The sequence below is a fragment of the Saccoglossus kowalevskii genome, chromosome 8, assembly GCF_978046115.1.
Source record: "Saccoglossus kowalevskii chromosome 8, keSacKowa6.1, whole genome shotgun sequence".
NCBI classification, from domain to species: Eukaryota; Metazoa; Hemichordata; class Enteropneusta; family Harrimaniidae; genus Saccoglossus; species Saccoglossus kowalevskii.
In genome coordinates, this window is record NC_140648.1 from 41,230,933 (window position 1) to 41,247,607 (window position 16,675).

Here is a 16,675-nt window from a genome sequence, read left to right on the forward strand (position 1 = left end):
ATATCTCTCAATATGGACAAGTACTTGTTTGACGATCAGATACAAATGTCAATCATTTTAATGTTAAAAAAATCATATTCCTGACATGGTTATATTCCAACTATATTATTATAAACAAAACTATATATCTTAAATTTGATAACTAACAGGGACTGTGCCATGCATGGCTTGTTCATTATATCATAGCAGCTTGCCTATGATTATATTGGTATTTGTTATGTTGTGAGCATTAAACTGTTAGTTGTAATCACAGTCCCTCCAAAACGACTGTGTTATAATGAAGATTTTGCCGATCTCGAGCGATTCAACATGGCGGATGTTCAGTGACAACACGTGTGTGTGTGTGTGTGTGTGGGGGGGGGGGTAGAGTACAGTCTGCAACAGACCATGAAATCGCCTGGCGTTTTTTCGGCAGTTTTTTTTTTAGCTTTTTTAGCTCCGCTGTCGACTTTGTCGAGCGGAGCTTATCATGTGAGTGATTGTCAGGCGGCGCCTGTCGTCGTCGTCCGTCGTTGTTCGTGTCAATGTTTTACTTTTTCAACTTTTTCAACTTTACTAGCCTGAATGCTTTGATACTTTGTGTATATGTACCTTGGGTAGACCTCTCTCTCAGATTTGTTCATTTCATGATGATATCTTCAATTATCTAATTTTGGTGAATATTTTTGTAATTTTTGGTAAGAAGTGATATTTTCGACTTCTTGTTAAAAACCGCAAGTCCAATTGCTTTTATATTACATATATAGGTACTACATGTGGACCTCTCTCAGATTTGTTCATTTTGTAATGATATCTTTAATTCTCTAATTTTGGTGAATATTTTTGTCATTTTTGGTAAAAAGTGATATTTTCGACTTCTTGTTAAAAACCGCAAGCCCAATTGCTATTATTAGTCCCCGTTCTGATGAAGTCCGAAAACGGGGACTTATAATTCGGTCTCCGTCTGTGCGTCCTTCCGGAGTCATATCTCAGAATCCCTTGGACCGATTCCGTTCATTCTTTCCATATGCCTTGTACTTTATGTGGGACATATGCACATGCAGTGGTTTAGCGATTCGGATCAAAATGGCTGACTGGCAGCCATCTTGTGTTTTGAAAATGTTGTATTTTGGACATGCTTTGTCAGTTTTCATTCAAACTTGGTACATAGATTATACTAGTTAGGATACATGTCCATGACGAAGTATTTCACAATTGGATCAAGAATGGCCGACTGGCAGCCATCTTGTTTTTTGAAAATGTTGTATTTTGGACATGCTTTGTCAGTTTTCATTCAAATTTAGTACATAGATCATACATGTTAGGATACATGTCCCCGACCGTCTGTGAGTTCCTGAGTATGTCCGTCCATCCGTGTGTCCCTCCGTCCGTGTGTCCGTCCGTCCGTGTGTCAGTCTGTCCAGAGTCATATTAAAGAATCCTGTGGACCGATTCCGTTCATTCTTTGCATGTGCCTAGTACCTTATGTGGGACATATGCACATGCAGTGGTTTAGTGATTCAATTCAAAATGGCCGACTGGCAGCCATCTTGTTTTTTGAAAATGTATTTTGGACATGCTTTGTCAGTTGTCATTCAAACTTTGTACATAGATTATACATGTTAGGATACATGTCTATGACGATTTATTTCGCAATTGGATCAAAGATGGTCGACTGGCAGGCATCTTGTTTTTTTATGCGGTATCTTGGACGTGCTCTGTCAGTTTTCATTCAAATTTGGCACATACATTTACTTTATACATGTTACGATGCATGTCCATGACAATTTGTTTCAAAATCTGGTCAAGGATGGCCGATTGACAGCCATCTGACTTTTTGGCCTTACTATATATTTCCACAATTTATGTACCATTTTCATTTGTATTTGGCACATACATCATACATATCAGTGTGTTTCATAATCAGATCAAAGATGGCCGAATAATGGCTGTTTTTATTTTTGCCCATATTACTACTACACGGAACGCATGTTTTCATGTAAATAAACAATCTGTTGTATACGCCACTTGGAACTCAAGTTTCAAGGACACGCTCGCGACAACCCCTCTGCTTTAATATGACAAGCACAAAGAGAACTTTCAAAAATATTATATTTTTTTTGATTCGAACAAATATGGCCGACTGGTGGCCATCTTGTTTTTCATGGTACCCTTGAATCTTGAATGCAATGAACGTCTCTGTTTAAATTTTGTACATAGATAATATACCAACATTATTTTTGTGATTCAATTCAATATGGTTGGCCGACGCCCAATTTTCAAGTAAAAGCGCTAAATCGTCATTTTTACTTGTCCGGAGCTGTTTCTCAGAGTTGACTAGGCCAATTTGGATCAAAGTTGATATGATGATCATACATATTAGGTTATAGTTGCATGTCATATTTTTTCTGTGATTCAAACTAATATGGCTGACTGGTGTTTTTCATGATACCAATGCCTACTTTCCCATGAATACAATGAACATTTCAGTTTAAATTTTGTACAAAGACAGTATACCAATAGATACATCAACATGAACATCATTTTTGTAATTTGATTCAGTATGACTGCCCAATGTCCAATTCTCGTGTAAAAGCACTAAATCATAATATTTTACAAATCCATCTCCTATTAATGGTTTCAATTTAATCTCAATGTCTTCATCAGCATCAAATCGATATGTCAGATCACAACATTTTGGACGGGGGACTGTATCATTAACAATGACTTGTATTACATATATAGGTACTACATGTGGACCTCTCTCAGATTTGTTCATTCTGTAATGATATCTTTAATTCTCTAATTTTGGTGAATATTTTTATCATTTTTGGTAAAAAGTGATATTTTCAACTTCTTGTTTAAAACTGCAAGTTCGATTGCTTTTATAATACATATATAGGTACTACATGTGGACCTCTTTCAGATTTGTTAATTTTGTTGTGAAATCTTCAATTATTTAATTTTGATGATTATTTTTGTCATTTTTGATGAAAAGTGATATTTTTGACTTCTTGTTGAAAACCGCAAGTCAGATTGCTTTTATATTACATATATACGTACTACGTGTGGACTTCTTCCAGATTTGTCCCATTGCTTTTTATATATACATATATATTGTATATATTGTTCATTTTCTAATGATATCTTCAGTTCTTTAATTGTAATGTGCATTGCTAACAGCGGAGCTATCTCAGAGAAGTTAAATTTTACATCCAATTCATAAAAATTCAACGAATTTATTTTTTGTACGTTATTATCATTACTGAATAATAATCACAAATTGCAATACTTCGAAAACAAGTAAGTAGTAAAACCTGTCAAAACCGACCCCTGGATAAACCGACCTACTGTCAGAACCGACCGATTTATGTAGCCCCGAAATTTAAATGTTAAAACAACCTGTGAAATCCGACCACTGTTTACTCCGAACACCGATCGCATTGATCGGTCCCAAGTCCAATATTCACACTGAATACATCGACCATGCGACCAGTTGCACCACATCCGCTGTCTAGTATTTCGGTCTGCCCGACCTAAAAAGTGTGCATTGTGTCCAAATTCCGCAAACGTCACAGAAACAATACCAAATCTCACACTACAAGTAACGCCCCGTGTAAAACAATGGCAACTGATTACATTTTTCACACCACACGCCCACGCATCGCGTGGTGTCTTGACAGTATAATGACCCCGGATATAAACAAATGATCGGGGTCATCACCTTCAATTGCGGTGAAGCACACTGCATTATCACTTCTTCAACGTTCAAAAGACATTGAGTTTTCTTCTTTCCATAACGATTCTGATCGACAATTTTGTGCTTTCGAATGTTTCCGTAAAGGGGGCTTCAAGATTGAAATTTATGATGACGAAGAAGCAGACGACAACAAAGAATTCGGAAACCTTATTTAGCAAGTTGCAGACCCGCAAACACAGTGTAGCGTTGTAGAATACCTCCACTTTGATGAACGTATACTGACTGAAGTAATGTATGATGGCGAGTGGGAGCAACAGATTGTTGAGAATTTTATTGCAGACAAAGAAAACCATGAATCTATAGACAACAATGACATAAATTGCAACGACAGTCAAATTATTGACCCCCACAACGACAGTGACTTGACGCATGGCGATGTGCTAGACATGTTGACAAGATTACAGAACAAAGACTCCAGTTACTTGACAGATATCCAAAATTTCATAATTCGATCGGAAAACAAAATCGTTGAAAAAAAGATGTTCTTTAAAGTAGTCAAAACTTGATGATTTTTTACATCATAATTTGATTCATTGACTCACAGTTGAGGGACTGTGATTGACTTAACAGCAAAATCGACTGTCTGCATAAATTATGATAATTACATGTAGCTCACGTGAACTTACGTAGTGATGTCATCCAAAATGAACGCCTTCAGTTACGATACGCAATACTTACCCGGTCTGTTCGAATACTTTTAGTAGTTATTGTAATGTTAATTGATGTCATGTACATACCATAATATTTTTGTCTTGTTTGGTAAATTATTTTATTGAAACAATACAATAAATGCACATTGTAAATACATGTAGAATCACCGGAGGCAAACTCTGATGTCTTTCATTTGTCCCGTGTTTACAGCACATGTAATTGTTGTTTCAATCAAAGTCACGCCCACCCTGAATAAACCGACTCCCTCTGAAAACCGACCATAGATCCCAGTCCCAGTCATGGTCGGTTTTGACAGGTTTTACTGTATTCACTTGCGAAACACAGAATGACCGGATTGTGTTACCGTGATCAGCCTGCCGTGATCATTTGCTACCGGTACTAACTGTAAAATTGACTGGTCGTGACTACTATGACGCCATGTTGAAGACTGATCCTATTTATTCAAGACTTATCAATGACGTAATATAGATTAACAAATGAGCATCGGTACAAGCATGAATACATACATTACACCTTCCCTTCTGAGCTTGTTTTTTTTTTCATTACAGTAGTAGTACATGTTTAGAAAAATGATTTCCATTCAGTTCTTAGTGCCTACTGTTCTCACATTAATGTCAACATAGTTATCAAATCGTTTCACAAAACATTAAGTAACAAAAACTATAACAACATACAAAACTGTTATCATATCCAAAATCTTTACGGCATCAAATATCGAACAACTCAACTCAAATCAACTGGTATCATTTCTACAAATCTAGCTTACGAGGTGGTTTGCTGAGTCTACCCGATCTAGTGAAAACTTTAGTTTCCGTTGTGTTAGCGGTAGGTTTCAACTCTGAATTATCATAGTTATCAGGCTGTTTTGTGTCATGTAAATTGTCATTCTTATTTGTGCTAAAAGAATTCTCAACATGAATATAAGGTTTGCTTAGATCACTCATATGATTGTCACTAGAGTTAATATCAATGCGCATATTCTGATCACGTGGAGTAGTTGGTGTAGCTTCGCGGGTTTCGAATGCATGGCGACGATTACGTCTGAATAATTTGCCCTCAGGAGTTTCTATTATGTAACTGCGTGGTACATTTTGACATTTATTCTGGATTGTACCGTACTTCCATTCTCCCTTCAATGTACGTAATCTCACATTATGTCCTGGCTGGAATGCATGTTTAGTTGTACTTGCACGTATATCGTAATAATACTTCTGAGTCATCTGGCGTTGTCTGAGCTTTGCATGTGCATTTTCAACGACTTCTGGTTTGAGCAACTCTTCAGTGACAGGCAGTTTTGATGCTAGTCTACGACTTTGCAGTAGTTGTGCTGGCGATTTATTTACTGTGTCTACTGGTGTGTTTCGAAAGTTGAGTAGAGCAATATATGGATCATGCCCTGTTTCTTCACATTTCTTTATCATCTCTTTCACGGTCTGAACTGTGCGTTCTATTTGACCATTAGCTTGCGCGTAACCTGGACTTGAGGTTGTGTGACAAAATCCCCATTGTTTTGCAAAATATGCATACTCGTGCGATGAGAATTGAGGACCGTTGTCAGTAACAACTTCTTTCGGTATTCCAAAACGTGCAAACATTGACTTTGTTGCAGAGATTACCGATTGACTACATGTATTGGGGAGCAAATACATGTCTGGAAACTTTGAATAATAATCAACAGATAACAAATAATTTCTTCCCTTGTATACGAATAGGTCAGATGCAACTTTGGCCCATGGAATGCTTGGAATGTCATGCGGTATCATTGGTTCAGCTGGTGGCAATTTGCTAGAACTCTGACATGTGGCACAACGCGACACCATATCTTCTATTTGGCTACTCATACCTGGCCAAAATATGATATCACGGGCTAATTGCTTTGATTTGACAATCCCCATATGTGGCTCATGTATGCGTTTGAGCATTTCGGCTTTATGACTTTCTGGGATGACAATGCATCCGCCCTTGAGTATCAGACCATCCCTATATGTTAACTCATCTTGATAAGTCACAAAAGGTTTTAACTGCGATGCTTGATATGTCATGTTCTTCGTGTCTGGCCATCCTTGAAGTATAGCATCCTTCACCAGTTGTAATGCTGGGTCTGCTGCGGTTGCATCTCAGAGTTCACCTAGTTTATGTGAACTGAACTGTACAAAGTTTACCTCTATTGTGTCATCAAACAAATCTGCAGTTGAATTGTCTCTAATAAAAGCACGAGACAACGTGTCTGCTAAGAACATCTCTTTCCCTGGACGATGTACGAGGCTAAGATCATAGCACTGAAGTCGCATTCTCATACGTTGCAATCTTGCGGATAGCTTGTGAATAGGCTTTGTCATAATAGCTAATAATGGCTTATGGTCAGTTTCTATATGAACTTATTTGCCATAGATGTAGTTGTGAAATTTAGCATAGCCAAAACAAATGGCAAGCAACTCTTTCTCAATGACGGCATACATGCGTTGAGTGTCATCGAGTGCTTTAGATCCAAACGCTATGGGATGTCCATTCTGTAGTAAGGCTGCACCGAGACCATATTTGCTAGCGTCTGTCTGAATAGTAACAGGTTTGTTTACGTCATAGAACTTGAGGATTGGTGCTTGTGTAACGAGCGATTTAAGTTTGTCGAACGCATTGATTTGTCGGTCTTGCCAGTGCCATTCAACTTTGTCTTCAAGTAATTCTCGCAATGGCTGCGTTACCGTTGATAGATTTGGCACAAATTTCTGTAGGTAACTTATCATGGCTACGAATCTGCGTATGTCTTCCTTGCAAGTAGGAGTTGGCATGGTAACAATGGCTTTGATTCTCTCTGGGCTAGGCTTGAGACCTTCTGCTGATAGTATGTGTCCTACATATTCAACTTGGTTGAGACCGATCTTTGTTTTCTGCGGGTTTAGCTTGAGGCCAACTTCACGTGCACGCTTCAAAACATTCTCCAAATTCTGGTCATGATTGCGTTTATCACTGTCGTGAATACAAATATCGTCAACTACCATCTCTACGCCTTCTAGGTCACCAAATATATCTTGCATGACCTGGTTAAATATGTCACCACTTGTGTTGATGCCAAAAGGTAGCCTGGTGAACCTATAACGCCCCCACGGTGTGTTGAAAGTGCAAAGTTTGGAGCTTTGTTCATCGAGAGCGATTTGCCAATACCCTGATCGAGCATCAAGTTTCGAGAACAACTTTGCATTTGGCATTCTTGCGGCTATTTCTTCAATGGTTTTGGTTGGATGATGTGCTCGGCAAATTGCTTTGTTCAGCTTTGTAGGGTCCATGCAGATGCAAATTTGGTTGTTGGCTTTCCTGACTATGGTCATAATGTTCACCCAAGGAGTTGGTTCAGTTTCTGGCACTATCACACCTATCTCTTGCATGCGATCTAGCTCTGCTTTGACTTGATTGCGAATAACGTAAGGGATACGGCGAGGTGGATCTGTACTGGGTTGTATAGACTCGTCTACATGAAGGTGATAGTTGTTTTTGATGCATCCAAGACCAGTGAATACATCTTTATACTCTAACTGAATATGCTCTGTTGTCAGATTACTTGTGACGGCATTTACACGGCGAATTAGATTAAGCCTTTGGCATGTATCACGGCCTAAAATCGGTTCTCGGCTGTCAACCACTTGGAATGTTACATTCTCGCCATTGATGTCAACTGTAGTTTCACCTATCGGGAAAATATGATGACTGGAGTACGAAACAAGCTTGCATTGCCTTGGTCTGAGTGGCGTTTGAATCCGCTCGTAATACTGTAGTGGCAAATTGTCAGCTTCACTGCCAGTGTCTAACTTGAACTTTATGTCTTGGTTACCAACTTTGAATATCTGAGTCCATGGCTTGCATTGGTCAATTTTGTCGATATTGATGCTTACTCTTGTGATCTCACCCATAAATAACTGATCACCTGCTATGTCATCATCACTGTCACTTTGATTTGATGTGTCAATGTCATTCACTTTGTGAGAGAACGATTTGCGTTTGTTGAATCTAGAGCGAGATTTGCAAACTGATCTAAAATGCCCTAATTTGTGACAGTATAAACACTCTTTCCCATATGCTGGACAATTGGCTCTATTTGCATGGAAAGGACCACCACAATTTCCACACTTCTTGCTGTCACGAGCGATTGATTTTTCATCATTATCTTGAAATCTGGTTTTGGCTGGGCGCTGGGCGCGATGTCGGTAGAATTGGCCATTTTGTTTTACTGCGTGTACACTGGCTTCGGGCGTTTTCAACTGCGACGCGCTGATTTCACTCAAACGACAAATATTCACAGCTTTCTCGAGAGTTAGATCTTCAGTCTGGAGCAGTTTCTCACGCACACTCTCATCACGAATACCACAAACGATACGAATTTTCCAACGTGTTGTATTCACAGTCTTTGACTTTCTGACGCAATTCAGTGAAAAATGTATCGAATGTTTCACCTGGGTTCTGTATGGTAGAATTAAATGCGTACCTTATGACAGTAATGTTGCGTTTGCCCTTGCAGTAATTCAGAAATTTGTCGCGGAGAGGTGCTATTTTGTCGATATCTTCATCGGTGAATGACCAAGTAGCGTGTACTTTCTGTGCGGCATATCCGGCGACATGAAGAAATACGTTGCACTGTACCTTCTCGTCTTTTGTCGTGACACCACTAGCAATTGCGTAGATGTCGTATGCTTTGAGCCAGTTCTTGTAGTTCTCGTGAATGTTGCCTTCTAGCTGGAGCGGTCCTGGAGCTTTCAATCCCGTGGTCATTGTTGCAACATCCCACTTCTGACACCATGTAAAATTGACTTGTCGTGACTACTATGACGCCATGTTGAAGACTGATCCTATTTATTCAAGACTTATCAATGACGTAATATAGATTAACAAATGAGCATCGGTACAAGCATGAATACATACATTACACTAACCACTAAGCAATGTATTCGTGTTTGTATTTATTCAAAACTTCTTTTAGAACATACTTCACGTTTCGTTATCAACAAAATTAGAAAAAAATAATGCATATTACATTTTTTACAATTTCAACATTTCGCGATGACTATTTTAGAACCAAATTAAGGCCTTTCACTCTTCTCTGAGTCAGTGTGACACCTAAATCAGAGATTTTATAGGTACATGTTATTAGGTAATTCATTATGTGATCTTATATTTAATTGTTTGAACAGAATTATGATTTATATATCGGTAATGACGTTTTCATCCAATATTAATTGTGCAATTGTTAAAATGCCTATCTACACATTTATTAGTCCCTGTTCGGACGCAGTCCGAAAACGGGGACTTATGATTTGACCTCTGTGCGTGCGTGCTTCTGTGCGTGCGTCCAGACCTGTATCTTAGAAATGCCTGGACCAATCACAATCAAACTTCACACATACATCATATATGATATTATACATATGCACGTCAATTTATTTCATGTTCTGATTCAAGATGGCCGAATGGCGGCCATTTTTGTGCTAAAAATCGTCAAAATCAAGCATTTCTCGGGTGTTTACAGATGGATTTTCTTCAAACTTAGTATATACATTAGACATTATAGGACCTTGATGCACATCATTTTGTTTTATGATCTGATTCAAGATGGCCGAATGGCGACCATTTTTGTGCTGAAAAAATCCTAAAAATCAAGCATTTCTCGGCTGTTTACAAATGAATTTTGTTCAAACTCGATATATACATTAGACATTATGGGACCTTGATGCAAGTAATTTTGTTTTTAAGATAAGATTCAAAATGACCAACTGGCGGCCATTTTGTTTCAATGAATGTGGTTCTCGTGCCATATCTCTGACTTGCTTTCACTGATTATGTTCAAATTTTAAATATTCATTATACATCATGTCATAGATAAACAGTTACATTGGTTTGACAATCCTATTCAAAATGGCCGAATGGTGGTCATTTTTGTGCTAAAAAATCATCAAATATCAAGCATTTCTGGCATTTATGGATGGATTTCGTTCAAACTTGGTACATACATTAGACATTACGGGTTCCTGATGCACGGCATTTTTTTTTTCAGATTGGATTCAAAATGGCTGACTGGCGGCCATTTTGTTTTAATGATTGGGCTTATAGAGCCTACTCTTAAATGCTTTGACTGATTATATTTAAATTTTATATATTCGTTATACATCATGTGATATATATATACATGTATTCAAAATGGCTGATTTTGAATGCTGTTCCAGAGCAATATCTCTAAATATGGGCAAGTACTTGTTTGATGATCAGATACAAATGTCAATCATTTTAATGTTAAAAAACCATATTCCTGACATGGTTATATTCCTATATAGCTATATTACTATAAACAAAACTATATTTCTTAAATTTAATAACTAACGGGGACTGTGCCATGCATGGCTTGTTGTTTTTGTTTCTGTTGCCCTAAAATAGACATTTGTAAAAAAAAAAGTAAAAAATCATGCTTGATTAAAATTGAAAAAAAAAAAGATGTAGCCATGTAGCCCCTTTCCTGTCATTTGTTTCCAACTTCTTCCAATGTAAAACTGGTGAAGCCATGTAAGTGCCTTACAACCATCAACTGTGGAATACTTGTATGTTATTGAAAATCTTTATTTTGTTGTCAGTGAATTAATTTGGTGAAAAATATTCTCAAGCAATTGGTCTTCTGGTGGCACTACACTGCGCATTTATGCACAGTTCGTATCCCAATGTGTGATCACTAACATATGATCTCAGCTTACTAAGTGGTTGAAATGGAAAACTGAATACAAAAATATAGTCCAGTAACATCTCAAACAAATTTCCGTCTGCTGTGAATACATGTTTCGTTGCATCAAATGACAAACCCAATTTTATGATAGAGCTTGCGATCTTGTACATCAAATGCCATACAGGGTCAAGCGATTGACCAATAAAAATGTGGTTTTATGTATCAGGTTATTGAATGTATCCGAAAACATGGTACCAATGATCTGAAATTTCAGGAGTGCTCGCTGAAGGCTTATCATTCTTGCATATTGTCTTGAGTTAATAGATACAGTTCATGCTGTAGAACATGAATCAAACTCTTACACTGTTCAAAAATTAAATTTATTTCTTTTTTTATCTAGAATTTTAGTATTCTCAAATTAATTTTAAATATTACATATATCTATTCTGTACCACATGTTCTTTTTAAGCCATCTTCGCTTATACTTATTTTTAACTGATTTTTTTTTTTTTTTTTTTACAGGCAGCAGGGGTATTTTATATGCCCTTCTATATTGATCTATTTGCCCTGTAGTGGCTCATCTGCAATACTGACCTCTAGTGGCTCAACATTCATATTGCCCTGTAGTGGCTCATCTGCAATACTGACCTCTAGTGGCTCAACATTAATATTGCCCTGTAGTGGCTCAACATTAAGATTGCCCTGTAGTGGCTCAACATTAAGATTGCCCTTTAGTGGCTCAACATTAATATTGCCCTGTAGTGGCTCATCTGCAATACTGACCTCTAGTGGCTCAACATTAAGATCGCCCTGTAGTGGCTCATCTGCAATACTGACCTCTAGTGGCTCAACATTAATATTGCCCTTTAGTGGCTCATCTTCAATGCTGCCCCTTTGAGGTATATTATTCAAGCACAGTAATATCAGTCTTATAAAACATTGTAATTTGAATTTACTAATATCACTGATAAATATCACTGTACTAAGACAATTATTGTTACTGTGTTCTTGAATTATTACTTTCCCTGAAAATATGGCTTTACTGCATTTACAGTTTCTTAATAAATGTTGCTGTATGTACAGTAAATACTTTTTAAACAATAAACCATACTATACTTTTAAGAAATGTTATTTGTACAATACGAGCATGATTCTATTGCTTGGTGGTGATATAGAAACAAATCCAGGTCCTCTTGATATACAAAGAATGGAATTAACATGTCAAGTCAAAGGAGTTATTAAAGATACTGAACATCAGGAGTCACTCAGATTTATGAATGATATCTCTGGAGCAAGTACATGTGTGACAAATAGTCTTGTTGCACTTGTGTACTCAGAGATTCTGGAATTCTTCAATTATCAGTAAAATATTAGATTACGGAAAATTACTTTATGATGAGGTGTATCCGCATAGACAGAATACTGATTCATCATCCTACTTGCAGATTTCAGATTTAAAAGTTTGCTTCTCAGTTGAGTTGTATCAATTTTGGTGTTCTCCAGGTATATTTTACTGATCATTTTATTATCTTGTGGTTATACTAGCATGCACTGTCATGGTTTATATATTCAGGGCAAATCACTGCATCAATCACATGTGATATCACATGTAATGCAAAGCAGTTCAGCTAACTGATACAGAATAACCTCATTATTGGAAGTATATTTGGACGGTTAAAATGGATTGGTCTAAGAAAAGAAAACAATTTAACTACACACTGAATATATACCACCAAACAAAGTGTAATGCTGTAACCATCACATCTGCACACAACCTGAAGCAAGTGTAATATTTTAACGGGGATTGTTGTGATTGCCAATGAGCATTTGATTTTTGTGTTTTCATAATATCAATTTGAGGCTTATCACTATGAGAATGCTTCTTCTACAGTTCTTAAAATGCTTAATGTTTTCATCTTGACCATATGATGTCAATAATTTATATCACAGTATGAACATACAGTACCAGTTTCAATTTTAATATAATGCGATAGAAGAATATAATGTATTTGAGATACTACTTTGATTACTCTGTTTGATATTTGGTGTATAAATGTTTTAGATCATACTAGATACCCAGTATGTCATACATGTACCAGTCATACTGTTATGACATAATATAGTTGAATATCACTCTAGTTTGTACTTTAGGTAGATACACCACAGTGTTGTAAATTGTATACACATTTGTACACTTGTGTTGAAATGCTGTTACATTATGTAGTGACTTAAAACCATGCAGTATTTGGCATTACCAATTACCTTCAAAAATGCCAATTATTAGCTCATTTAATTTCTCAACAAATTATTTTGTGATAACTGTTTAAAATATCATCAATCTGAATGTTCTTGTTATATGTCAATTTGTTCAGCATTTACCAATATATGTTTTAATTTTCAACCTCATTTAAAGATTTTGGCGTTTCTAATTCTTCTGAAATTCTAAACTAACACACAGGATTTGTTTTTTACCACTGAAACGACAATACTGTTTTCCGATCCACTTGCCCACAATTGAGTAAAATGTTTCTACCGCGTAATGTGTCTCTATAGTAAATACATCGATGGCTCCAAATGCACACAAACAAATAACGATTATAATGTTAGTTTCTTCTGAGGAAATAGCTGGAAATACATACATGTGATAAATAGGATATCAAAATTTGTGACTGTGATATGAATCTTAATACATTCATATACTTGGAAAATTACTGCACTCATTTTATAACCTGCTGGATATCCTCTATGTGTAAAGATTTTGTATTTCATGGTTTTTTTGAAATTTTTCCACAAAGTGGTAGATTGTATTCATCTATTAGATATTACTTTTATAGTCAATCTACTCTGATGCCTGTTTTAGACTATTTACACTTTTCAATTACAGTATTTGCTCTATTTAGAAGTGAATCTCAATAGAAGCACATATGAAAAAAAAAATTACATTTCTTGTTTATTGATTACTTATTATGACATAGCAACACATTTGTAATTTATGTAAGCGCATATTAAAAGCAACTACAATAAAATGTCATCTGTTAGAATGCATACTGGGATTGCTGTGAGGTGGTGTGCAGTCACTTTGCATGTTTCACTGCAGAAAGCACAGCAATTGTAGAGTAAACCAAATTGCTGTTGAGAACTCAGCATTATTTTGCAAAATAAATGAATATGCATTTTCATTTTGTTTGACAAGAATTGGGTACAACCATGAATATATATATACACTGTAAGCCAACATTAGATGACTATGAACCTCAGGGCTCAACAAGTTTTCTTAATTTTACAAGTTTATAATATTATCTATTTGAACCTTGTTTTGATGATGAATAAATTGGCTTTCAGACAAAGTATACTTTCCTGGACTAATCTTGTCAAGTATCTTCTTCCTCTCATTTTCTCTGTATGCTCAAATAAATGTGTAGCTCTAACAAAAAAATTCTAGATTTAGAGTTGAAACTAACATCAGTGAATTGAAATTGCATAAATTCTTTGCTAATGTTTGTTTCTCTGTGACTCTTTTACTAGGATTGTCCTGATATATTGAAGTGTTTACCAGAACCCAAAGGATGTTTTAAGACAAGAGAACAGTATTCTCTCTACTTGATTTCTCCAGAGAATAAGTAAGTATTTCTTTGCAACATTAGCATTATGGAACTAGCATATTATGATTTGATGGAGAATGCAAAATAAGTTATTTATAAGTTAAGAATTTCTAGTGATTCAGCTTGTACCCTGGACATATTTATGCGAGTATGCTATCTGTGTTTCATGTGAGAATCTGCTTTCTTTCAGTTTTCTAAATAGCTGTAGTTCAACTTATTTGTTACATCAATTAATAATATATATGCTGACACTACTGCTGTTAGGAAATTGATTAATTAGATGAGATTTTCCAACAATGTTAGCTGGAAAATAAAAACAAACAAAGCTGTTGGTGCAGGATCTATCACTCAAAGCATCAATTAGTCATCATTTATTAATATTTGTATTACCAGTAATTATTATCCAATATCTATGTTGTCAGTAATTTCTAGAAAGACCTGTTACAGTAGTAATTTAATGATAATGGCCTATGTTTTTGATAACTATATTTATGCGCAATAGGTGTCTATTTGGACAGACTGTAGGTCATCTATTATTATTTATATATTTGGCCAAAACAAGCTGTTCATATTACTGATTGCCCGTCATCGGCATCAACTTTACACTTTCAGCTTCTTCTTCAAAACCGCAAGTCAGAATGCTTCCAAATTTGATATGCAAGTACTGTTGGTGGTTCTCTCCCACATTTGTTCATTTTGTGTCAAATTCTCAAATTCTCTATTTTTGATGAATATTTTTGTAATTTTTGGAAAAAAGTGATATTTTCTACTTCTTGTTATAAACTACGAGTCCGATTGCATTGATATTACCAGAGGTACATTACTTGGGGTTTGCAACTCGCATAGTACTGTATGGTGACATCATGTCAAGATCCCCTTCAAGTCTCTTCTCGTAGATAGCGAGACTGAGGCTACGACCTTCTGACATGACGCATATCAATGTTCAAGGTTTGTAATGAAAAAAATAAACTTTTCTTGTCACCATCATAGTGAAAAATGTAATACATCGAAAATGTACAGAAAATATAGTTCTCGTAATCCGTCATATCGTGGGCAGCTATTTTGATCCACCTGGACATCCCAGTATCCTAGTTACCTCGGGCATGCGCATTCGCATTTTTTCTGAGTTGGAACGCTTATGCGAGAGCGAGATTGTGACGGGATCTTGGTATCATGTCACCGTAGTTACAAACCCCAAGTAATGTACCTTTGATATTACATATATAGGTAATATATATAGACCTCAGATTTGTTTATTTCGTGATGATACATTGTATCTTTAATTCTCTAATTTTGATGAATATTTTTGTCATTTTTGGTAAAAAGTGATATTTTCGAATTCTTGTTTAAAACCACAAGTCTGATTGCTTTAATACTATACATATTGTTCATTTACTAATGTGCATTGCTAACAGCAGAGCTATCTCAGCCGACAGGCTGCTTGTTCATATTCATAAATGATTTTCCTGTGTTACACAATGTATGAAGATGGTTCGATCACCCATACATCAACCTAAACTGTACCCAACTCAACAGTAAAATGACTGAAGCTTTTGAAATCATGTCTGAATCATATGAAACAACTAAAATTGTTACCAACAGTGAAAAAAACAAGTTAATACCCCCTCACTAAAATTATGAAACCCAATGTTAATGAGATGAAGAGTTCAATTTTGATTGAAAGAGCATGTTAGAACAGTTTATAAAATATTCAGTGCCAATCCTACATTACCTCTTCAACTTGAAAAACTTTATAATTCTTCCCCATTATTCACAGTATTGCTATGTGTGGTGTACATTTGTATGTCTACAGATATGGCTAAATGTTTGTGCCTTTTCACAATCCCTATTATTATTGTTCAGATTGGCCTAATAAAGCTGTTCACTTTCCTGATTGGATGGAAGTTCACTAGTTCAATTTATGAAAACTAAATGTTTATCATATGCATGGTTGTCTAAATATTT

The 16,675-nt window shown here is 36.0% G+C and overlaps 1 protein-coding gene across 1 annotated transcript in view; it reads left to right on the forward strand.

The window, feature by feature from the left end:
* The window catches only part of LOC102803203 (voltage-dependent T-type calcium channel subunit alpha-1H-like), a 264,401-nt gene that overhangs the window by 164,552 nt on the left and 83,174 nt on the right, over positions 1 to 16,675 (forward strand). Inside the window, exon 18 of the mRNA XM_085502864.1 lies at positions 14,634 to 14,728. Within this exon, the coding sequence (XP_085358990.1) occupies positions 14,634 to 14,728 (95 nt within the window). The remainder of the gene's footprint in view (positions 1 to 14,633; positions 14,729 to 16,675) is intronic.